This window comes from Podarcis erhardii (genome assembly GCF_964252035.2).
Source record: "Podarcis erhardii genome assembly, chromosome: 2".
Lineage (NCBI taxonomy): Eukaryota > Metazoa > Chordata > Lepidosauria > Squamata > Lacertidae > Podarcis > Podarcis erhardii.
The window spans coordinates 11,723,307-11,748,092 of record NC_138498.1 but is presented as its reverse complement, the minus strand read 5'-3'; the positions used below and the strand labels follow the sequence as shown (position 1 = coordinate 11,748,092).

Genomic DNA, 24,786 nt, shown 5'->3' with positions numbered 1-24,786 from the left:
GTGGCAGCTTTGAAAAAGGCAAATTCCACAAATTCCACACTAGATATCATTAGAAAAGAGACAGAAAATGTAATTGTTTTTGAAAATCTATGGTGCAATCACACTTGGAATACTACGAACAGTTCTGGTCGCCTCAGTTCAAAAAGGATATTGCAGATTCAGAAACGGAGAACTAAAATGATCAAAGAGGTGGAACAATTCAGAAAAGCCAACAACATTCAGGGCTTTTTAGTTTAGTTAGTTAGTTAGTTTAGTTTAGTTAGTTTAGTTAGTGCATATGACACAAATGATGTGCAAGAAGTTGACAGAGAAAACATTTCCTGCTTCTCTCATTACGCTGGAATTCGTGGACATTCAATGAAGCTTAATGATGGAAGATTCAAGACAGACAAAAGACAGTGCATTTTCACACATTACACAGCTAAACTCTGGAATTTATCACCAAAATTCAAGTTACATTTAATAAATTTTGCATACTGCCAACCCTCTGACATATTCTTAAGTTTGCTAAAGGACGAGCATACCTTTCCTGGGTGTGAGGTAGCTTACAATTTAATCAACAAAAACATAAATGCTCAGTGTTCAAAGGCAAAGCCAACTCTGATATTTTCTCTTTCCATCAGAGGAGGTTATGGAATGCAGAATATTCTCTTATCACACACCAGAAGCAATGTGGATTCAAAAGAAGTGAGCAATCAGCATTAAGCAGAAGATCCAGACAACTGGTTTTAAGGGAGAGCTCTCCCTTGCAGCTGTGAGTTGCCTGCAATTCTTAGTCCTCAAAGGGAAGCCACTGTGGTTTCAGCCTAGTTCAAAATATCTGCTAGCATTGGATATAAACAGGAAGCAAAAGTTCCCACTTTTGTGTTTGGTTATGGAAACCGAACAGAGGTGGGAGGGAACCAAAAGGAATAAGCTGAAATTAATGCCAATTTTTAATTTAAAAAAACCCAAACTGATTAAATCAGCTGGACCAGAAATGACTTATGAGCATATGAAGCTGCTTTGTACAGACCTAGTTCTCCTTTAAGACTAAAAGAGAAGAGGCCCCATGGGCCACATCTATCCTAGGGGCCAGTCGCTTCTTACCCTGGTGCGAATTCATGGCGAAGATTTTGGCTAACGTGCCTATATACCCCCAAGGACCAAACATGCTGTACTCCAGTGGCTGTTAGTTTCTGTTTGCCACTGAGCAGCTGCTTGGAGTCACAGGACTCTGTTTACATTCCAGGTATTCCAGGCTATTGGAAGTCTCATGGGAGAAGAGAGACGGATGTGACATTAGTGGTTTCCTGTTTCTTTTGTTCCTTTGTTCAGGTTGCTCTCTGCTTTCATAGAGAGAGGATGTATTTTTCTTAGCTCTCTGCGTAGCTTAGAAATAAAGCATAGCATGTAGCCAAACCTCTCGTCTCTTCCCTGTGCTGGAAACTCTGCTGAATAGAATGTGCCTTGGAGCCTCATGATAATAATATTAATAATAATTTATTATTTGTACCCCGCCCATCTGGCTGGGTTTCCCCAGCCACTCTGGGCGGCTTCCAACAAAGATGAAAGATACACTAAAATGTCACATATTAAAAACTTCCCTGAACAGGGCTGCCTTCATCAAAGGCTCGAGGTCGTTAATTATTTGTCGGAGGCGATTCCGGAGACTTGGCTGGAAAATGGAGCTTTATCGGCTTGGCCGAGTGGAGATTCCGACAGTGGCATGGTAGCAGGTCCAGGGGTGCCGTGTGGGGAGGGCTGGGTATGCCGTCCCCCCGAGTGCATTTTCTGGAGCGGGAGTGACTAGGCATCCCCACAAGAGGCTACCATCTTCCTCGCGCCCAGCTGCAGGATGTGGGAGTGGAGTGGAGCGTCTGCCACCCCTCTCCTCGGCTATGCCACATGCAGCTCCACCACAGCGGAGAGGCTGCCAGCCTCGCACCTCCATCCCTGGGCCACCCTCTCTGGCCCAGCAGCTCTGGCAAAGAGAGGAGAGTGTGCAGTGTTTCCATATGCTCTGCCCATGAGCAGGCCCCATGACTTCTTTTGGGGGTGCACACCCCAGTTGAAGCTGCCCGGGAAGCAGCTATGGGGAGGCAGCCCCCACATTGCAGAAGTGCCTCGACCAGACGGCCACTTTGATTGCCACCTGCTTGATTTACCTGAACTCTGAGGGCTGTAGCTCAGTGACACGGCACGTCCGCCATACGGAAGATTTTGCACGCAATTCTCCTACATCTCCACTCAGGTGGCAGGTCTTGAACTTAAGAGAACTACACAGAGTAAGCAAAAGGGGGCTTGACCAGTTGCCCACAGCCTTTTCCAACACGGGACCCACCTTTAACACAAACATGTGTTTGGGAACCTATTCATTATATACATATTTTTTAAATGTGTGTGTATGGAGGTAGTGCTGGTGTTGAGACCGACCTTACATCAGGTTTTGACCAATGGGCTAGATCAGGAGTAGCCAACATAGTACCCTGTAAGGTGTTGTTGGAGTCTGATTCCCATCAGTCATACTCAAAATGGCCAATGGTCAGGGATGCTGGGAATTGTAGTCCAAGGCATCTGGAGTGCATCACGGTGGCTAGTTAAGCCAATGGTTACTAAGACATCTTAATATGTTAACATGCCTCCCCCCACAAAGAACTGAGGTTTGGCAAAAAGCCAGACTGAAGACCATGGGCCAAAACTCCCCACTTCAATGTCTAACCTGAGTTTGATCATGGAGGAGCCAGAAGCATCTAGCAGAGTGGCAGCTGCTGCTACAAGATCTGCCAGATATCACCAGAGATGAGGTTTAGCACCAATACGTGGAGATGAAATGGAAACCCAAATTCCAGGAAAGACCCAACGGGGGTCTCCAGAAGAACCTGAAGAAGTGAATTATGAGTATATTTCAGGAGCACAAAAAAGAGTAGTGTTAAAAAATGGTAGTGTCAACCCAACAATAGAATAGTAGCTTTCGTAGCCCAAGCCTGGGCTGGTCTATGAAAAATGAGTCCAGAGTCATTGGCACATCCAATGTGATTGGCATGTGAGGCCAAGACACCCAAGGGCAGCTGAGGTTCCGCAAGCAATCATTCCGCAAGGAGAGCCAGCACACCGAGTTCCTCCAGTTTTGCTCGGATGATGGCATCCCAGCCCTTGTTGGCCTGGGGGTTGCGAGGCGATGGGTGCATCACCCCCTCGACTCGCACTGGGATCCCAGCAGCCGACAGGGCCTTGCGGGCGCGCTGCTCAGCAAAGCGCCCCACGCCGATCACCATGTTGACGCCCAAGAGCTTGACGGCTTCGCATAGAGCGTCGTCACAGACCTGCAGAAGCTGTTCACGCTTGGCGGCCGGCAGGTCGGCCGGAGTCAAGTTGCGTCCGCTGTGACTAAGAAAGAGAAGCGGGCAGTGGTTGTGAACGAAACAGTGGCAGAAGAACACCTCGGGCTTGGCACACAAGGAGCGGAAGAAGCCCCAGAAGCGGGCGCCGCTCACCTCCGTCTGGGGGCATTCCAGGCCCCGGATAGGTCTCTTGGGATGCTCCCTTGGTGGCTTGGACACCTGCCCGTGGACCTGGAGCCAGTCTCGGACCAGCTGCACCTCTCCAAAGGGCACCTGCAAGGGAGCAAGAACCATCACATGGGAACCAGGATCTGAGGGGAAAGTCTGACTCCATAGGATTTGACAGATCTGCATTTACTTTGGGATTTCTGTGGGACTCCCAATTTGTCAGAAAATGTGCCCCCAAATCAATCTATTTCAGAGAGTAAACAAGTTAAAACACAACGTCCTTAGCAAGTAGCCCCAAGACTAGGCAGATGTAAGGCTTTGGGTAATCTTACCAGTTAGAAACTTTAATAATAACAGCAAGAGAACAAAGAACACATCTCCTAGAAATGGCGGTGCTCCCAATTTAGGATTACGCTCCCTTCTATCCCTAATAATCTACGTCACTCCTACGTCTTGTAATCTGAGTTTGTATCCTCTGTGCTTTCTGTTCTGACACTTTCTGAGCTCTTCTTGACCTTGGGCTGAGTGGAGGAATGCTGTCCAGAGACTGTGAAACTGATAACCCTCTCTCTTCCAGTGTTTCTTCTCCTAGCTGTTCCCTATCCAGTATTTCCCAGCTTCTGCCTTCTGAACTATGTCCCTCTGCAAACCACTGTTCGAAATCTATACTGTCCTCTTGCTCCTGGGAAGATTTAGGAGCAGGAACAGGGGGAAGGGGAGGCTCCCACCATTCAGTGCAGCCCTCCTCAGCACAGTCCCTGAGGAGGCTGTTCAAAGACAAAGAAGAAGACCTCTTCATGGCGAAACCTCCACTAGGGATCTTCACCACAGAGAGAATCCAGATTACTCCATGGGGGTACCACAATTATTTCCTTGCATAGCTGCTCAAGATCACCTAAGAAGAGGTCTAGGTCTAATTAGTGCCAGTGAAGACTACATATGCCAGAGGCAGGAAGCTTCTGAATAACAGCTGCTGGAAATCACAATTGGGGAAGCTGTTGCGTTCAGGTCCTGCTAGCGAGATTCCCATAGGGAATTGGCTGCTGTGAGAGGAAGATGCTGGACTAAATAGGCCTCTGGCCTCCTCTGGCAGGACTCTTTTATGTTCTTGTGCCACTGTAAGATTCTGGGCTGCATCAATAGGAGTATAGCATCTAGATCAAGGGAAGTAATAGTGCCACTGTATTCTGCTCTGGTCAGACCTCACCTGGAGTACTGTGTCCAGTTCTGGGCACCACAGTTCAAGAAGGACACTGACAAACTGGAACGTGTCCAGAGGAGGGCAACCAAAATGGTCAAAGGCCTGGAAACGATGCCTTATGAGGAACGGCTAAGGGAGCTGGGCATGTTTAGCCTGGAGAAGAGGAGGTTAAGGGGTGATATGATAGCCATGTTCAAATATATAAAAGGATGTCACATAGAGGAGGGAGAAAGGTTGTTTTCTGCTGCTCCAGAGAAGCGGACACGGAGCAATGGTTCCAAACTACAAGAAAGAAGATTCCACCTAAACATTAGGAAGAACTTCCTGACAGTAAGAGCTGTTCGACAGTGGAATTTGCTGCCAAGGAGTGTGGTGGAGTCTCATTCTTTGGAGGTCTTTAAGCAGAGCCTTGACAACCATATGCCAGGAGTGCTCTGATGGTGTTTCCTGCTTGGCAGGGGGTTGGACTCGATGGCCCTTGTGGTCTCTTCCAACTCTATGATTCTATGATTCTATGATTCATTTTGGAAGAAAAGCCATATACAGCGGTACCTCAGTTTACGAACTTAATCTGTTGAGAAGTCCGTTCTTAAACTGAAACCGTTCTTAAACTGAGGCGCGCTTTCCCTAACGAGGCCTCCCGTCGCCAGTGCCCTTCCACCGTTTGGCTTCCGTTCTTAGACTGAGGTAAAGTTCGCAAACCGAGACCCTACTTCCAGTTTTGCGGAGTTCGTAAACTAAATAGTTTGTAAACAGGGCAGTCCTTAAACTGAGGTACCACTGTATAAATCAGGCATAGGCAAACTCGGCCCTCCAGATGTTTTGGGACTACAACACCCATCATCCCTGACCACTGGTCCTATTAGCTAGGGATGATGGGAGTTGTAGTCCCAAAACATCTGGAGGGCCAAGTGTACCTATGCCTTGTATAAATAATAATAAGTAGGAAAGTCAAGGGTAGATGAATAAAAATGGATGTCTCCTGAGACATGGGGTTTTGGGAATCATTATTCATCTAAGCAGTTTTTCCCAACCTTGGGTCTCCAGCTGTTTTTGGACTACAACTCCCATCACCCCTAGCTAGCAAGACCAGTGGTCAAGGATGATAGGAATTGTATCATCCAAAAACAGCTGGAGACCCAAGGTTGGGAAAAACTGATCTTATACCATGGGTGGTATTCAACTCGATTTTGCTCAGAGCAGACACACTGAAATCAATGGACCTAACTTAGTCCTGTTCATTAGTTTCAACAGGACTCCTCTGAGTGAAACTTAATTGACCCCATGAGTCTTACTTCTGTGTAGTAAACATATATAGGATTGTGAGATGAGCTTACAGGGGACCTGGCTGTGCAGCAAAGCCTTTTGCTTCACAAGCCTTAATTGTGAACAACAGAGACAGGGGCTTCTTCTCTTTTAAATTGTTTTTATTAAAGTTTTTCTCGGATGGGAGGCCAGCTAAATATAGACCTCTCCTCCTGTTTTCCAGCTCATCCCAGCTGCTGCACTGAAAAGCATCTACCAGTATCTTTTCTTTGGGGAGGGGAGTGGGATAAGCCTTCGTGATGAGAGGCTAATCCGTCTATCGTTATCAGACGCTGATCTCCATAAAATTTAAATGCTCACACAGGCCACAAAATGGATTGGGTTTTTAAAAGGCAGGCCAAAGGGAAATAAGAATGGAAGAGACCATGTGTGCAGCACGGAATGGGGCTTCTAATGCCATGCATGGTCTCTCCACTGGAATGATAAGACTTTGGGATTTAATTCAGTTTTCAAAGAGCATGCAGAATTTCCCAGCCTCTCTAGGTAGAACTAGGAAAAACTCCTCCCCGAACATCCTGGAGAGCCTCTGCCAGTCAGCGTAGATAATATGTAGCTACATCAGTGTTTCTAAAGTGGGTGATATTGCCCCCTGGGGGGGCGCTGGAATGATCCCGGGGGGAGGTAGTAGCCTTGGGTACAATTGGGAGGAGTTGATTAAAAATCATGGGGTGGTGAAAGCATAAAGAAAGAAGAAATAAAATGTTGAAAAACCATTTGTAAATAATAATAATAATAAATATAATAATAAATTTAGTAATAACAACAACAATAATAATAATACCCCGCCCATCTGGCTGGGTTTCCCTAGCCGCTCTGGGCTACTCCCAACAGAATAAAAAAAGCAATAAAATATCAAACATTAAAAACTTTCCTAAACAGGGCTGCCTTCAGATGTCTTCTGAAAGTCAGAGAGTTGTTTATTTCCTTGACATCTGATGGGAGGGCACCACCACCAAGCAGGCCCTCTGCCTGGTTCCCTGTAACCTCACTTCTCACAGTGAGGGAACCGCCAGAAGGCCCTCAGCACTGGACCTCAGTGTCCGGGCTGAACGATGGGGCTGGAGAGGCTCCTTCAGGTACAGTGGTGCCCTGCAAGACGAATGCCTCGCAAGACGGAAAACCCGCTAGACGAAAGGGTTTTCCGTTTTGGAGGTGCTTCGCAAAACGAATTTCCTATGGGCTTGCTTTGCAAGATGAAAATGTCTTACGAGTTCCTGCAGGGGTTTTTTCCTCCCCCCCCCCTTTTTCTAAGCCGCTAAGCCGCTTATCTGCTTATCCGCTAAGCCAATAAGCCGCTAAAAGCCGCCAAAAGCCGCTAAAAGCCGCTAATAGCGCTAATCCGCTAAGCCGTCAATGGGCTTGCTTCGCAAGACGAAAAAACCGCTAGATGAAGAGACTCGCGGAACGGATTAATTTCGTCTTGTGAGGCACCGCTGTATACTGGGCCGAGGCCGTTTAGGGCTGTAAAGGTCAGCACCAACACTTTGAATTGTGCTCAGAAACGTACTGGGAGCCAATGTAGGTCTTTCAGGACATGTTTCATCTGTTGTGCAATGCTGCTTACCGCAAGGTTGAGCCATTGCAGAACGGCAAGAACACCTCTCCTGGATCCTGCGGTCGTGCTGCAGGCAAAGGGTTTTCCCAGGCTTAAGTGGAACCTTTTCAGCTTCACCCAGGCCTGGGAAGTGGATCACAACTTGCCTGCCTCTTTGGCCAACGGCAGGTGGGCTGTGGCACTGGCCCCAACACTGCGGTGGATTGGACTGAGCTAACAGGCTTCACTCTGGCCCGCCTATAGGTTTTCATAGAATTGTAGCGTTGGAAGTAAGGACCATCTAGTCCAACCCGCTGCAAGGCAGGAATATGCAGCTATACTGTATGGAGATCAAACCTGCAACCTTGACATTATCAACACCATGCTCTAACCAACTGAGCTGTAAATAATTTTGTAGTTTGAAGCTTCAAGGTGTTTTATTTACAAGAACTATGCTGTAGGATAGGGGTCAGCAAACTTTTAGCAGGGGGCCAGTCCACTGTCCCTCAGACCTTGTGGGGGGACCGGACTATATTTTAGAAAAAAAGTAAACGAATTCCTATGCCGGACAAATAACCCAGAGATGCATTTTAAATAAAAGTACACATTCTACTCATGTAAAAATATGCTGATTCCCGGACCATATGTGGGCCGGATTTAGAAGGCGATTGGGCTGGATCCAGCATCCTACCCATGCTGTAGGATGTAGGTATATAGAAATAAGGTAAGGTAAAGGGACCCCTGACCATTAGGTCCAGTCGTGACCGACTCTGGGGTTGCAGCACTCATCTCGCTTTACTGGCCGAGGGAGCCGCGTACAGCTTCCGGGTCATGTGGCAGCAGGACTAAGCCGCTTCTGGCGAACCAGAGCAGCATACAGAAACGCCGTTTACCTTCCCGCTGGAGCGGTACCTATTTATCTACTTGTACTTTGACGTGCTTTCAAAGTGCTAGGTTGGCAGGACCTGGGACCGAGCAACGGGAGCTCACCCCGTGGCGGGGATTCGAACCACCGACCTTCTGATTGGCAAGTCCTAGGCTCTGTGGTTTAACCCACAGCGCTACCCGCGTCCCTTGTATGTAGAAATACAGATACATAAAAGAATGCAAATTTGTCACTGCATCTTTTTGTTTGTTCGCTTAAAGAAGGTAGATTTCCAGGGGGGTAGTGAGTGCTTCCCCCCCCCCCCGAAAAGGGGACGAGAGGCCAAATAAGTTTGGGAACTTCTGAGCAAGATGGAACAATCTTCAGCAGCTTTGTCTCAGGGTGCTGAAGATTTTGCTAGAGCCAACCCCCCCCCCCCAGTTATAATTCCTAGGATTCCTCAGACGGAGGAGGAATGACTATTAAACCAGCTTGTCTGCAGCGTGGGCAGACCACAGGAAACAGAAGCAGTTGTCTTACTGTGATCTCCAGACTAATTCCTGTGTTATCATAGCTTAAGTTAAAGAAACAGCTTTCCCCCCTACACACACAACCTGCTGCCCTTTAGAAGAGTTGTGTCTACACCCACATTGTAGAGGTAACTGCTTCTAACATCACGGGGTGGGGGGAGGCGAATCAGTCAGTTTACACCTACCCACCCATGCATGTTTCAGCTAGGTCTTCGCAATATCGCAGCAAGCACTTTGCCACCCTATCAATTTCCCTACTCCTTTCCTTTCCTGGCTCAGCATCAAAGCAGACGCGAAGCTATTTGTCTGGGTGTTGACTCCGCTGCGATGGGACAAGTCAGGACACCCCAGCTCCACCCACGAGGCCCAAGCCACGTGCAGGAAACTAGAGGCAGTGGCGTAGCATGGGGGGTGCAGGGGGGGCCGGCCGCACCGGGTGCAACATCTGGGGGTTAGGGTTAGGGGGCGCAAATCCACAGGTTAGGGGGCGCAAATTACTTGCCTTGCCCCGGGTGCTGACAACCCACGCTACGCCACTGACTAGAGAGATAACAAGGAAGAGTTCTTCAGCAGAGAAGTATCTCCGCTGGAATCATGCAGTTCGTTCACACACAAGAGCTGGCCAGGAAGCCCTGCTCTCACCTGGGGTCATTGTATTAAGGCCCACCACCACCATCTAGCTACCACTGAGTTCCTTTTCACAGACAGGCAACCTGGAGGCCCCACCATCAAAACAAGTTAGAGAGCCGCTGTGATTTTATGTTATACCTGTATCTAGCTGCTGTGGTTTGCAACAACAACAACCCTTAGCATACCAGGTTCTTACACTGCCACTGCTGGACTCAAAGCCATACATTTCCCAAATCTGCAGCACGTAAAATGCACTGGGTTTCACGCCAATGCTAGTCCTACTCCGAGAAGACCCATTAAAATTAATGAACCTCAGTGAGTCATGTCTATTAATTTTAATGGGTCTGTTCTGAGTAGGACTAGCACTGGATGGAACCTGTTTTTTAAAAATTTGTTTTTATTAAAGGATTTTCATAGATAGCAAGAATACATACAACATCTCTGTTTTCAATTCATAGAGTCCTTTCTGCAGCTCAGTTACATTCGGTGTGGGACACTGCTGTCATATACATTTACCTGTTTTTTGTTAGTTAAATCTGGAGCCACATTTCATTCTTAACAACACAGAGAGCCCTTTTAGAATGCTTTCTTTATGGAGCTTCCACAGTGCTGTGATTTTACCACTTGGGCAGTTGCTATGGGAAGGCACACCAGAAGCAGTAACTCACCTAAATCTGCAGGGGGGTGATCTCAATTAGGGGCGGGTAATTCAATCTCATGGAATGTGGGTTAAACCACTGAGCCTAGGGCTTGCCGATCAGAAGGTCGGCAGTTCGAATCCCCACGACGGGGTGAGCTCCCGTTGCTCGGTCCCAGCTCCTGCCAACCTAGCAGTTTGAAAGCACATCAAAGTGCAAGTAGATAAATAGGTACTGCTCCAGTGGGAAGGTAAACAGCCTTTCCATGCTCTGCTCTGGTTTTGCCAGAAGCGGCTTAGTCATGCTGGCCATATGACCCGGAAAAACTGTCTGCAGACAAACGTCGGCTCCCTCGGCCAATAAAGCGAGATGAGCACCACAACCCCCAGAGTTGTTAGCAACTGGACTTAACTGTCAGGGGTCCTTTAAAGGTAAAGGTAAAGGGACCCCTGACTGTTTGGTCCAGTCGCGGATGACTCTGGGGTTGCGGTGCTCATCTCGCTTTATTGGCCAAGGGAGCTGGCATACAGCTTCCGGGTCATGTGGCCACCATGACTAAGTTGCTACTGGTGAAACCAGAGCACGGAAACGCCGTTTACCTTCCCACCAGAGTGGTACCTATTTATCTACTTGTACTTTAACGTGCTTTCAAACTGCTAGGTTGGCAGGAGCAGGGACTGAACAACGGGAGCTCATCCCGTCGCGGGGATTCAAACCGCCGACCTTCTGATCAGCAAGCCCTAGGCTCTGTGGGTCCTTTACCTTTTTTTAATTCAGTCTCTCCTGGCTGGTTAGCAAAATCACCTGCTCTCAGAGAAAGCCAGTTGGGAGGAGGAATGGCTGGAAGTGGTTCATAGAAGTTTTTTTTTTGGGGGGGGGGGGTTCATTCCATTACCTTCCTTCTTCTGGCACACTTGCAGGTCTTGCAAGCCACACCAGCGGATCCCTGCCGTACTGTTTGGAAATGGCTGGCATCTTGCAAAATGTGTTTATTCTGAAAGAGTTGCCCAGAAAAGTGGTAAATGGATCGTTTTGCTTGTGGATATATGAGCAGTCCCAGCCCATTGCACAGAGAATTGTGTTCTGCAAATGGGGCAAGCAAAGACCAGGAACAAAGGAAGCAGCTGCTACAATGGTTTGTCCTGCCTTCACTACTGACCACATTGCAAGGATGTCTGGGATTGCTCATATGGGCACGTCAGCACAGACAGCATATAAGGCTCCAATTTCATACACTCTTACCTGAGACTCCTCTGAACTCAATGGAGCTTACTTCCCAGTTAGAGGTGCATAGGATTGCCCTGCAGCTCAGTCCCAAGTCAGCTGCAGAAAAACCTTGATGTGACTGACAGGGGTGGCAGTTATCCCATTTGTAATATGTATGGGCCTTGTGTATATGGCAGAGGACTTGGGGCCGGCCCTACCCTTAGGCAAAGTTAGGCATTCACCACAGGCAACAGATTTTAGGCATCATGCAAGTTGTACATTATGATCACTGTACAGTGGTACCTCGGGTTACAGACACTTCATGTTACAGGCGCTTCAGGTTACAGACTCTGTTAACCCAGAAATAGTACCTCAGGTTAAGAACTTTGCTTCAGGATGAGAACAGAAATTGTGCTTCAGCGGTGCAGCGGCAGCAGGAGGCCCCATTAGCTAAAGTGGTACCTCAGGTTAAGAACAGTTTCAGGTTAAGAACGGACCTCCAGAATGAATTAAGTTCTTAACCCGAGGTACCACTGTACTTTTAGTGCCAGGGAGGGCAAAATGAGGATTTTCTGCCTCTGAAAACTTGGCTAGTCTTTTGACTTGATGGGGAGCCAAAGACACGGGCCTGAGTTATTTGTTAAAGTTGATCCACATACTAGGCCTTGAAGTCTCATCCGAATATCCTTCCCACTAATCCCTGATGCCTGGAGTCTTGTTGCAACTGCTCCAAGTAATAAAAACAGCACTCTGAACATGTTCAAAGGCCCTCGCTTCCCTATTATTACTACAAGTGGCCCAGGGCAGAGTCCCGCAGCCTTAAATAAGAGCTTACGAGGTGAAGCCCTGATGCAGATTAAGTTCCAAATCCTGTCAAGCTCAAATTACTCTCCCCCACCTCGGCTTGCCTTCTTACCCCAGTCTGGGCCATTCCAAAAGGCCCTGGGTTCATACCAAGAAACAGCACCTTCTTGCGGAACTGACAGTATCGACGCACGTAGTTTTCGTGGGGCTCCCAGGCATATTCCAAGGGGTTGTAAACGTACTCAATGGGCTCGAGGAAGCTGAGCTCCTTCAGGCGGAGTGTCTGCTCTCGCTCTATGCGAAGAAACTGCTCGGCCAAGCCATCGCCCTCGAAAAAGCTCACGGGAGCCTCTGAGGAGTTCATCGGAGCTCTGCCTGGTAAATGAGAAAAGCAGAGGTTGGATGGACATCTAACATGGATGCTTGGGTTGAGATTCCTTCATTGCAGGGGGTTGGACTAGATGACCCTCAGGGTTTCTTTCAACTCTACAATTCTATGATTCCTGGGCCGGAGAATGGATGGCTGAGTCATGGGATATGGGCTATACAGCTATGATACATTAGGTTCCACATTCTGCTGGTGGGGATGTGCGTTCTTTGGAGGCAGATCAAGCCAGCCTAATTTCTCACTGGATCACAAGCACATCAGAAGAAGAAGAAGAAGAAGAGTTTGGATTTGATATCCCGCCTTTCACTCCCTTTAAGGAGTCTCAAAGTGGCTAACATTCTCCTTTCCCTTCCTCCCCCACAACAAACACTCTGTGAGGTGAGTGGGGCTGAGAGACTTCAGAGAAGTGTGACTGGCCCAAGGTCACCCAGCAGCTGCATGTGGAGGAGCAGGGAATCGAACCCGGTTCCCCAGATTACGAATCTACCGCTTGTAACCACTACACCACACTGGCTCTCCATCAAATCGAACCCGGTTCCCCAGATTACGAATCTACCGCTCTTAACCACTACACCACACTGGCTCACTACATCAGCTTAAAATTCTTCATAAAGACCTTGGCAGCTTTGACAAGTGAAATGGCAGGCTGTACCCTGAGTGGTAAGGGACACGGGTGGTGCTGTGGGTTAAACCACAGAGCCTATGGCTTCCCGATCAGAAGGTCAGTGGTTCGAATCCCCGCAACAGGGTGAGCTCCCGGTGCTTGGTCCCTGCTCCTGCCAACCTAGCAGTTTGAAAGCACGTCAAAGTGCAAGTAGATAAATAGGTACCGCTCCGGCGGGAAGGTAAACCGTGCGCTGCTCTGGTTCGCCAGAAGCAGCTTAGTCAGGCTGGCCACATGCCCCAGAAGCTGTCTGCAGACAAACGCCGGCTCCCTTGGCCTATAGAGCGAGATGAGCACCGCAACCCCAGAGTCATCCACGACTGGACCTAATGGTCAGGGATCCGTTTACCTTTTACCCTGAGTGGTACCTTAACAACTCATGCCTGTGCGTTTTTGGCTATGGGCACTAGCCAGCGGATGCATTCATTCCATTGCCCACCCCACTCACATATGAAACTTCTAGAGACCCTGGATAAGAGGGCAGGAATTTGTACACTGAAGAACGACAACACTAGTAACTATAATTCAACAGGGCATTCCTGCACAAGAAAACAAAGCAAGTTTGGGTAGGAATAATAATAATTGTTGTTGTTGTTGTTGTTTATACCCTGCCCATCTGGCTGGGTCTCCCCAGCCACTCTGGGCAGCTCCCAACAGAATATTAAAAACAAGATAAAAATCAAACACTAAAAACTCCCCTAAATAGGTCTGCCTTCAGAGATCTACAACCTCTCCTGGACAATGACAGTTCTCTTTCTCAAGCTCTGGGAGGAAGACCTTTCATTGCCTCCAGACAGCCCCCCAATCTTAAACAACTCCTAACCCACAATAATACTATAACCAGACTTAACACGGACACTGGCACCAGAGCCTGCAATAAACCCAGATGCCAACTTTGCTGCCACATACACCCGGACAACACCATTACTGGCCCCAACAACATCACACATACCATCTCGGGACTATTTAATTGCTCATCGTCTAACATTGTGTATGCCATAAAATGCCAACAGTGTCCTTCAGCTCTCTATATTGGACAAACAGGCCAGACCTTACGCCAAAGAATAAACGGACATAAATGCGACATCAGGAACCACAAGACAGAAAAACCAGTAGGAGAACACTTCAATCTCCCAGGACATTCTATACAAGATCTCAAAGTAGCTGTTCTATTACAAAGGAATTTCAGAAATAGACTGGAAAGAGAAGCTGCTGAATTACAACTTATCACCAAACTCAAAACCATGGAAAAACCTGGTCTGAACAAAGACCTTGGATTCTTATCTCATTATACATGACAAAGCCATTTTTCACCTTCTCACCCCTTGTTTTTTCCTGTTAGACCTATTGCAGTCGTTAAGAGTCGTCAACAGGCTCATCGCAGCTATCTGCCAATCACCCATTCCCACCACCCTTCTGAGTAATACCCCTCCCCACCTTCTCACTATATAGAAAGGTCCGGTGACTTCTGTTTCAGTGTATCTGAAGAAGTGTGCATGCACACGAAAGCTCATACCTAGAACTAACTCAGTTGGTCTTTAAGGTGCTACTGGAAGGAATTTTTTTATTTTGTTTTGACCATGGCAGACCAACACGGCTACCTATCTGTAACTAGGTCTGCCTTCAGATATCTTCTAAAAGTCAGATACAGTGGTACCTCGGGTTACATATGCTTCAGGTTACAGACTCCGCTAACCCAGAAATAGTACCTCGGGTTAAGAACGTTGCTTCAGGATGAGAACAGAAATCGTTCTCCGGTGGCGTGGCGGAAGCATGAGGCCCCATTAGCTAAAGTGGTGCTTCAGGTTAAGAACAGTTTCAGGTTAAGAACGGACCTCTGGAACGAATTAAGTACGTAACCCGAGGTACCACTGTACTTGTTTATTTCCTTGACATCTGATGGGAGGGCGTTCCAGAGGGAGGGTGCCACTACTGAGAAGGCCCTCCGCCTGGTTCCCTGGAACAGGCAAGAGACCATAGTTCAGGAGAAGAAGACACCATAGTTCAGAGGAAGAGTACTTGCTTTGCAGACAAAGCTTCCCATGTTCAATGCTGGGATCTCCGTTTTTAAAAAGGCTCTCGGGTAGCACACTGTGCAAAAGCCTCTCTGCTTAAGAACTGTTGCTAGAGCCAGAGTATAATAGAATAATGGGCAAATAGTCTGACCTTGTAGAAGGCAGCTTTCTATGTTCCTGACAGGTATTAGAATGCAGGGAGTATCCAGCTAAATAGGGATGGCTGCAGCATTTGCACACACGTGTAATACAATAAATTCTGTTCTTACTCCACTCACCTGGCTGAGTCTTTTCTTGAGAAGCCAGGAGACACCCCTAGAAGCACACTCCCAACACTTGGCTTCAGCAACGTGGCAGCATGAAACTGTTTCTTATCACCCACTGAAATGCTCTGTTGAAAGACAGGGAAACATGATGGGCAGCAGCTGAAGAAGGAGCAAAAAGGGTTTTCTTGTATGTGTGTTTCTTTGTGGCTGATTAGCTGCTCTCCCTGTGCAAAGGTCAGAGGGGACAGGGTTTCTGTTGAGGCAGGTGATTAGCTGTGGGAGGAGCTTATCAGAGCTTGCAGGGCAGCGGCGTGCGCCTAGCGGCGCGCGCAGTTTGATCCATCTTTTAGATTTAGGGGAGCTAGTCTCAAACGTTTGTTGGGGGAGACCTAGGTTTTTTGGGGGGGAGTTATTTGTCCTGTCTTCACGCTTTTTATGATGGAGGACCACTGTAGCCACCCCCAATGACACGTTCTCAAGATGGAGGGTGAGGGAACAGCTGCAGTCACCTGCGGTTCCTGCGCAATGTTTGCCATCTTGCCAAAGGTTGCAGGCAGCTTTACCTACAGCAATTGCATGTTGATTGCCCTCTTAGAAGACAAAGTCCAGCAACTGGAGGAACGTGTAGCTACGCTCCAAAGAATTAGAGAGCTGGAGCTCTTCTTGGAAGCAACAGAGCACACCGTCTCCACCAAGGAGGAGACAGGGGACTCCCCTGAGAAGGAGGCTAGTTCACCAACACAGGAGCCAGATATATGGAGAAATGTGACTCAAAGAAGTAGGAGGCCCAGGGTTCGCTCTGATTGTTTAGAAATACACAATCGCTTTGAGGTCCTCTCCCCTAGCATGGAAGACGAAGAGCAGATTCCATTTGAGGATCTCTCCCTCATTACAGTCGATCAGGTATATGAAGACGAGCAGCAAAGTCAGTCCTCAGGGAATGTGCAGGCGACCTTGGAACGGACAGCTCACGGAAGAACCCCGACTAGACCTAAGAGGAGGCGTGTAGTGGTGATAGGGGATTCCCTACTAAGGGGAACAGAAGCAGTGATCTGTGGGCCTGACAAGATGTCTCGGGAAGTGTGCTGTCTCCCCGGGGCTAAGATCCAAGATGTAACTGAACGACTGCAAGGAATCATAAAACCCAGTGACAAATACCCCTTCCTCTTGGTTCATGTGGGAACCAATGACACTGCAAGCAATAGCCTCCAGAAGATCAAAAGAGACTACGAGGCTCTGGGCAGGAAATTGAAGCAATTAAATGCACAAACTGTCATCTCATCTGTCCTCCCAGTTGAACGACGTGGCCCAGGGAGAGAGGGGAAAATAGTGGAAGTGAACAGCTGGCTTCGCAAATGGTGTAAACAGGAACGGTTTGGATTCTTAGATCATGGACTGCAGTTTCTTGAAGATGGACTTCTGGCAAGCGATGGGCTGCACCTCACAACGGTTGGGAGGAATATTTTTGCCAGAAATCTCAGAATCCTCATCAGGAGGGCTTTAAACTGGAAATAGCATCACCAGTTGAATTTCCGCCCACTATACAGGTGTTTAAAGCACTTGGAGGGGGTCATGGAGTAGCAAGCTGAAACTGGTTGACCATCCTATCCAACTACCCCTTGAAGCAGAACTCAGACCGAACTCTACCTGCCTGCTTTCCCTTGTCTTCTCCAGCCACCCAGTCTCTTATAAGTACCGGGACCTGCCTCGTAAATGGTAAAACTCTGTATGTCACACCTCAATCCATTGCAGGCTATTCCTTAACAGCCTTATTTCTTACCCCACCAAGTGGATGAGCGATTTCTATCATAGCTCTGCTTACAAGTGAACCAGCCGAGGCCTCCAAATATATTCCTCCATGGGGAATGTTCCTTTTATTGCCTTTTTTATTACCATAATTAGTAAAGCATTCACTCAAGATACAAAGCATTACTGTAAATAACCTATAAATGCTCTGTGCTGTGATTAAAGAAAGACAACCACCTCCACACGTGTGCTCACTTGCAATCTTGGAGAGAGAGAAAGAAAATAAAACTCAAGAGCCACAATTCAGCAGAGAGAAAATTAGCTCACAAAGGGCTCGCTGGCAGGTGAATACTGGGAGTCTGAACATTGACTGGGCCAAAACAAAACAAATTCCTTCCAGTAGCACCTTAAAGACCAACTAAGTCAGTTCTTGGTATGAGCTTTCGTGTGCATGCACACTTCTTCAGATACACTGAAACAGAAGTTTCCAGACCCTTCTATATAGTGAGAAGGTGGGGAGGGGTATTACTCAGAAGGGTGGTGGGAATGGGTGATTGGCAGATAGCTGTGATGAGCCTGTTGACGACTCTTAACGACTGCAATAGGTCTTACAGGAAAAAGCAAGGGGTGAAAAGGTGAAAAATGGCTTTGTCATGTATAATGAGATAAGAATCCAAGGTCTTTGTTCAGACCAGGTTTTTCCATGGTTTTGAGTTTGGTGATAAGTTGTAATTCAGCAGCTTCTCTTTCCAGTCTATTTCTGAAATTCCTTTGTAGTAAAACAGCTACTTTGAGATCTTGTATAGAATGTCCTGGGAGATTGAAATGTTCTCCTACTACTATACAAGATCTCCTACTATACAAGACTTCTGCTGTTGTTGGCACGGCTTTTCCCATCATCTCCGGGGCATAATTCACTTCTGAATGTACTCACTATACACACTTCCCTGCCACTCTTACCCATGCCTCTTCATGGTTTTCCCCAAAGAATTCTAGGATCTGTAGTTAGTTTAGGATGCTGAAAGTTGTTCCTTCCAAGAGCTACAATTCTCAGAGTTCTTCTGGGAACAGAATAGGGACCTCCTAACAAATCTCAGCACCCTTAACAAACCACAACTCACACAATAGCCTGGGGGAAGCCATGGTTGTTTAATGTGGCCTCATAGCTCTTTAGATGTACAGTGGTGCCTCGCAAGACGAAATTAATCCGTTCCGTGAGGCTCTTCGTATAGCGTTTTTTTCGTCTTGCGAAGCAAGCCCATTGACAGCTTAGCGGATTAGCGCTATTAGCGGTTTAGCAGCTTTTAGCGGATCAGCTGATAAGCGGCTTATCAGCGGATCAGCTGATAAGCAGCTTAGGGCTTAGGAAAAGGGGGAGGAAAGGGAAAAAACCCCGCAGGAACTCGCAAGACATTTTCGTCTTGCTAAGCAAGCCCATAGGGAAATTCGTTTTGCGAAGCGCCTCCAAAATGGAAAACCCTTTTGTCTAGCGGGTTTTCCGTCTTGCGAGGCGTTCATCTTGCGGGGCACCACTGTATGGCATGAATGTGACCTTAGAATTCAGAAGGGAAGAGAATGGGGAAATACTAGGGTTGGTTAACTCTGCCGATTGTTGGCTGTGGTTACGTCTGCCATTGGTTCTGGCTCCACCTCTTGTTCATCTCCCTGACTTCTGCTCTGCCACTCTCAATGGGCACCGCCCACCACTGGCAATAGGGCTCTTGTCAATGAGAGTTGCAAAACTGCACCCACTTTTGCTTGTTTCACATCACCACCTGCAGGCAGGAACATCCACCCCCCATCTGAAGAACACTGGCCGAGCAAAGATATTATTATTATTATTATTATTATTATTATTATTATTATTATTACTCACCCATGGATCAACCATACCAGACCCTCCAAGTGTCCGTATTTTCCAAGGGAAGTCCCAGATTTACAGAAGCTGCCCCAGTTTCTGACTTGATCCCAGAATGTCTCCACTTTTCCATAGGATGTCCCTATTTTCATTGGAGGGTATGGAGTTAAGCAACCCCTGAGCCAAGGAGATAAGTAACTATACAACCTTTAGAAGTCATCTGAAGGAGATAGATAGATAGATAGATAGATAGATAGACAGACAGACAGACAGACAGATGAGATAAGATGAGATGAGATGGAAGCTGCCCAGAGTGGCTGGGGAAGCCCACTCAGATGGGTGGGGTAATAACAACAACAACAACAACAACAAAAACAACAACAACAACAAATTCCTTCCAGTAGCACCTTAAAGACCAACTAAGTTAGTTCTAAGTATGAGCTTTCGTGTGCATGCACACTTCTTCAGTTTTGACTATGGCAGACCAACACGGCTACCTATCTGTAACTGGAATAATAATAATAATAATGGAATAGGGTATTCCAATTTTCATTGGAGAAATGTTGGAGGGTAAGGTATACAGTGCTGAGACTGAGGCTTGATCGATCTATTGGGACCACAGCAGGGCACTGCATTGATGAATGGAAGTCCTAACCCCCGCCCTGTCCTGATCATGGGCAAGATGCTTTTTGCACTCTCAGCTACCGATGGTCTGCGTAGGCAGCCCTGCACTAATGAAACCTTCTATCATGCTGCTACAAATACCCACACTCCCATCATGCCTATATGCCCTGCAGGTCGGCACACATGTACATTTCTGGTCATGCAGGCACAACTCCTCTCTGCATAGACATTGTTTTCCAAAGCATCCATGAGGACCAGGCACTTGGTCTTTCAACAAACTGAACATTCAAGAGGCTCACAGTGCTCTCCTAAAGAGTCCATGCTTCCCCCTTGATCACAGTCAGCTACGTTTTGGGTGGGGGGGGGACGCTGCAAAGGGGAAAGGAGCAAATCCAAAAATTATCTGGGAGGAAAGGGAGACCCACTTGCCCCACACTTTCCTCGGAGGGGCAATGTGTGAAAATGGGGCCCTCCCTCTCCTTAGCCTTATTTCAAATCCTCAGAAGGAACGTCATCTCCATAAAAAGCCACGGCTGCTGAGAGATTTAATTGTCTTGCCAACTGCATGGGGTGTAAATCTACGAAGCTCCGGATGTTAACAGCCTGAGAACGCAGTGCTCCCAGAGCACAAATTAACAGCATCCCATTCGCAGGCAGTGGCGTCCCAGCATGCCTGAGCATTTAACAAGGGGCTTGGGAGAAGGGAGTGAAGAGAGCAGGAGGGTATCTCCCCTACAAAGGGTCATTCCAGGGGTTGCATTTCCTCAGCAGGTGAATAGGATTGTCCTGGTTTCAAGTTTCTACTTCTATACCCACCACAGGAGCACGTTCACATTCTCCGTGTTCCAGATGAGAAGGGAAGGACCTCTTAAAATCGTCCTTAAAATCTCAGTGTTCCAGATGAGAAGGGAAGTACCTCTTAAAACCGGAGAAGTGGAGAGAAAATACACTTTGGTCATCTTTTTATGATGAGAGTTGAAGTCATGATCATCCACAACATGCCCTCCTAGTGCTAATGGGTTTGTTTGCTCATTCCGTTTGTATCCCACCTTTCCTCACAACCACCCTGTGAGGTAGGTTTGGCTGACTGACCGACGGGCACAAGGTTACCCTGTGAGTTTTACAGCTGAGAAGGGATTTGAACCCTGGTCTCCATGGTTTGGGATGTGGGTGGCGCTGTGGGTTAAACGACAGAGCCTAGGACTTGCCAATCAGAAGGTTGGTGGTACGAATCCCTGTGACGGGGTGAGCTCCCATTGCTCGGTCCCTGCTCCTGCCAACCTAGCAGTTTGAAAGCACGTCAAAGTGCAAGTAGATAAATAGGTACCGCTCCAGCGGGAAGGTAAACGGCATTTCCATGCGCTGCTGTGGTTCACCAGAAGCGGCTTAGTCATGCTGGCCACATGACCCAGAAGCTGTACGCCGGCTCCCTCGGCCAATAAAGCGAGATGAGCGCCGCAACCCCAGAGTCAGTCATGACTGGACCTACTGGTCAGGGGTCCCTTTACCTTTACCTACCAGGTCTTAGCCCAACCCTCTGACCACTAACTCACAACAGGCATGGCAACTAAATCAACAGTGGCACTGAATCAACAATTGCCACTGTTTTAAGGGACAGAGACTGGTGAAGCTTTACCTGTTGGATTTGTGCCAGCTGTGTTGCTCTTAAAAGCACAGGGCCTCTGTCCAATTAAAAAAGGTGGCAGCTGTTTTGCACCTAGCACCAGAGCTGTATTTGTTCAATGTAGCTGAAGGAACACCAACTCTGTACGGTACTTAGGGAGAAAGAGCTCACAAGTGCACCAGTATCCACTGAGATTTTCCATTCATTGGTTAAGTTTTTAAAATGAAAAGGATAGCAGCAGGGACTTAATATTTGTATACTATAATAAAAAATGTATAGATTTGCGATATCCATGACCAATTTCACACATGCCACACAGCACAATCGACACCCCCAGACCCCTGGCTCTCCGTTGGAATGCATGTGTGCGTGTGCTTGTAATCAGATTTTTAAAACTGATTGATGGACATGAAGGAATGTGGATTTTTAATGGTATTTCAACCATCCAGTCCCCCAGTCTGGTCTCTGGTGAAACTGATAACTTTGGGGAAAATATTTTGACAATTTCACTGGTGGGGTGGTTGTTTTCCCTGCCCCACCCCCACCCTTAAAAAAAACCACACACACACACAAAGCCATCTCTGGTGCATAAGACGCTATTTTAAGTTTTTCAAAGACTGACATTTATAAGTCACTAACCTCCCTGCTGCAGTTCTGCCAAAAGTAAGGAAAAGGAAAGTTGAAAGAAATCAGTATTGGGTGAAATTGACAAGCTTTCTCCAACCTTGTCTGTTTTCACCAGAGGGGGATATATAGAGCATTTTCAGGAATTTACTTTTTTTATCAGAACTCTCAGGTTGAACTGCTACTGTCAGTGAGAAAAGACCAAAAACAATATTGAGCACAGCACTCTGCTCCATGAGAATATAAGTCTTTATCTTCTTTTTTAATGCTTCTAGCTCTCATGGGTATATGATCTGATCGAATCAACGTTCATTTTTTAAAAGGCATGTTTCTAGCACTCATGGTTCAATGTGCATTGCAGGGGGGTTAGACTAGATGAGCCTTGGTGACCCTTCCAACCCTACAATTCTGGGATTCTATGAACATTTGGTAAAAAAATTTCAAAAGAACAGGGGAGGCAGCTGCCTAAATCATGCCTTGCTTGTGAACGTCCTGTGACAACGGACTGGCTACCGTTGGGTCGCAAAGATGCCGGATTAGATTATCATGGATGTTTGGTGTGATTTAGCCATTACTTTCTCGACTGGTGATTGGGGCCGGCCGCCGAGACCACATAACACCGGTCTTGAAAAACCTACATTGGCTCCCAGTACGTTTCCGAGCACAATTCAAAGTGTTGGTGCTGACCTTTAAAGCCCTAAACGGCCTCGGTCCAGTATACCTGAAGGAGCGTCTCCACCCCCATCGTTCTGCCAAGACACTGAGGTCCAGGGCCGACAGCCTTCTGGCGGTTCCCTCACTATGAGAAGCCAAGTTACAGGGAACCAGGCAGAGGGCCTTCTCAGTAGTGGCGCCCGCCATGTGAAACACCCTCCCACCAGATGTCAAAGAGATAAACAACTACCTGACATTCAGAAGACATCTTAAGGCAGCCCTGTTCAGGGAAGTTTTTAATCTGTGATATTTTAGTGTATTTTTGGTTTTTATGGAAGCCGCCCAGAGTGGCTGGGGAGGCCCAGCCAGATGGGCGGGGTATAAATAAATAAATTATTATTATCATCATCATCATCATCATCCGCGGGGCGCTTTGCACCCCGACAGGTGGAAAAGTAGCTCTGCAAGCCATGTGCAAACGCAAAAATGTTTTGATTTAAACAGTTAAAAAAAAAAGAGGACGAATGTCGTTTTTTTCTCATCCCATCTGCACCACCGCCCCCACTATATTGTCTAAATTATGCCAATGAAAGCTGAGTGAATGAACCCCCCCCCCCTTCCGCCCCCTCCGCAGACTCCCGGTCTACTTTACCTACAATGCTCGGTTCGGACCACTCGCCTCTCCCATTTCCTGTGCGGTGGCTGCTGGGAGCTGTAGTCTTTCCCCTCCCGCAATACCCCGAGCAGTTAGGAGGGGCCATCCTCCTCGACACTGCAACTCCCAGCATCCTCCTGAAGAAAACAGGAGCTTGCGAGATCTCCGGGGAAATGTAACGCCTACGGAAGCGAAAGGCAGGAGCGGGGTTGGAATGAATGGAGGTGAGCGAGGCATGAATGGAGCTAGGAACGAGCCCGGAATTTGCAAACGGCAGGGGTGCATCTGAGCATGTGCAGAGAGCTAGTTCACTGCTTTGTGGATCAGCTATCACAATAAATGAATGAGCGCTGTTTAGGCTAGTCTTCCATCCACGTGCTTGGGTCCAACAGTATAAATACAGTCGAGATATAGATAGATAGATAGATAGATAGATAGATAGATAGATAGATAGATAATTTGACACATTTTGACTGCCACCAAAGGAGGAATACTCCAAAACGTACACAAAGGCTTATACCAAGAACAAAGTTAGTTGGACTCTAAGGTGCTACTGGACAATTTTCTTATTTGTTTTATATATTTCGACTTTATCCGAGCAGCACGGCTACCTACCTGAGTATAAATACAGGCAGACATAATTGATCTTCGAAATAAACCCAGATACTGATCTACCTGACTGCATTAGGAAAACGGAATGTGGGCGTGAAAAAGAGGACCAGCATGTTTCTACTTAGGCTGAAATCTCATACACGCACCAGCCTTCGCCAACCTGGTGCCCACCATATGTTTTGGATTATGCCTCCTTTGGTGGCAGTCAAAATGTGCCAGCAGGAGCTGATGGGAGTTGTAGTCCAAAACATCTGGAGGGCACCAGGTTGGGGAAAGCTCTAAAAGGTTACCTTTCTTGGTTATCTTTCAGCTACCAGGAATTTGCAATTGGTCCTGAGATACGTACACACAGACCTGACACCCCATTCATGCAAACTGACACATAATTCCTTCCATGGACTTTGCCTGCATGTGTAATACTATGATTTATGTGTAAATCACCTTTGGACGGTGGCTCAGAAGGCAATTAAGAAATTCATGGTAATAATAGGACCTGATTCTGCCTAGGCTTCGATGGGCATGGCTGACCATAGGATCAGGCTGTTGGACGGCAAATCCTTTGTGACCTGCACCTAACGCCAAGCCATTTGGAGGATAGGAGGAGTTGCGTAGCAGAATACTGGGTACAGCTAATCAGTCTGCAAAACAAAAATGCATTGAACATCTCACAGAGGAAAGCATGTTTACTGCACCCAAACTGCTCAAGTGTGAAGAATGCAGCTAGCATTGTTAAATGATGGGATTCCCCTCTCCCATGTCAGGACTCCGCAGCAGTTCTCATTCTCCAAAGGTCCTCATAATGGAGAGAATCCAGGGAACGAAGAGCGTGTT

The 24,786-nt window shown here is 47.4% G+C and overlaps 1 protein-coding gene across 3 annotated transcripts; it reads right to left on the bottom strand.

Moving 5' to 3' along the window:
* Positions 1 to 1,608: 1,608 nt before the first annotated feature.
* On the bottom strand, positions 1,609 to 23,380 carry SMUG1 (single-strand-selective monofunctional uracil-DNA glycosylase 1). 3 transcript variants are annotated; one of them, XM_081849056.1, is made up of 4 exons: positions 23,345 to 23,380; positions 12,338 to 12,600; positions 11,111 to 11,209; positions 1,609 to 3,596 (listed from the first exon to the last, which is right to left on the bottom strand). In XM_081849056.1, exons 2-4 carry the CDS (start codon positions 12,587 to 12,589, stop codon positions 3,069 to 3,071), a joined length of 879 nt encoding a protein of 292 aa, XP_081705182.1. In that variant the 5' UTR covers positions 12,590 to 12,600; positions 23,345 to 23,380; the 3' UTR covers positions 1,609 to 3,068. The 3 variants fall into 3 exon arrangements, with proteins under 3 accessions (XP_081705182.1, XP_081705181.1, XP_081705183.1); XM_081849055.1 differs by lacking the exon at positions 23,345 to 23,380 and adding an exon at positions 15,571 to 15,686; XM_081849057.1 differs by lacking the exons at positions 11,111 to 11,209; positions 23,345 to 23,380 and adding an exon at positions 15,571 to 15,686.
* Positions 23,381 to 24,786: the final 1,406 nt, after the last annotated feature.

Coding starts and splice junctions, on each gene's coding strand:
- SMUG1 (XM_081849056.1), bottom strand. CDS start 12,589: ATGAACTCCTCAGAGGCTCCCGTGAGCTTTTTCGAGGGCGATGGCTTG. Junction 11,210..12,337: donor TTGGAATGGCCCAGACTGGG/GTAAGAAGGCAA, acceptor CAACTCTTTCAG/AATAAACACATTTTGCAAGA. Junction 3,597..11,110: donor AGTGTGCCAGAAGAAGGAAG/GTAATGGAATGA, acceptor GCTCCCTTGCAG/GTGCCCTTTGGAGAGGTGCA.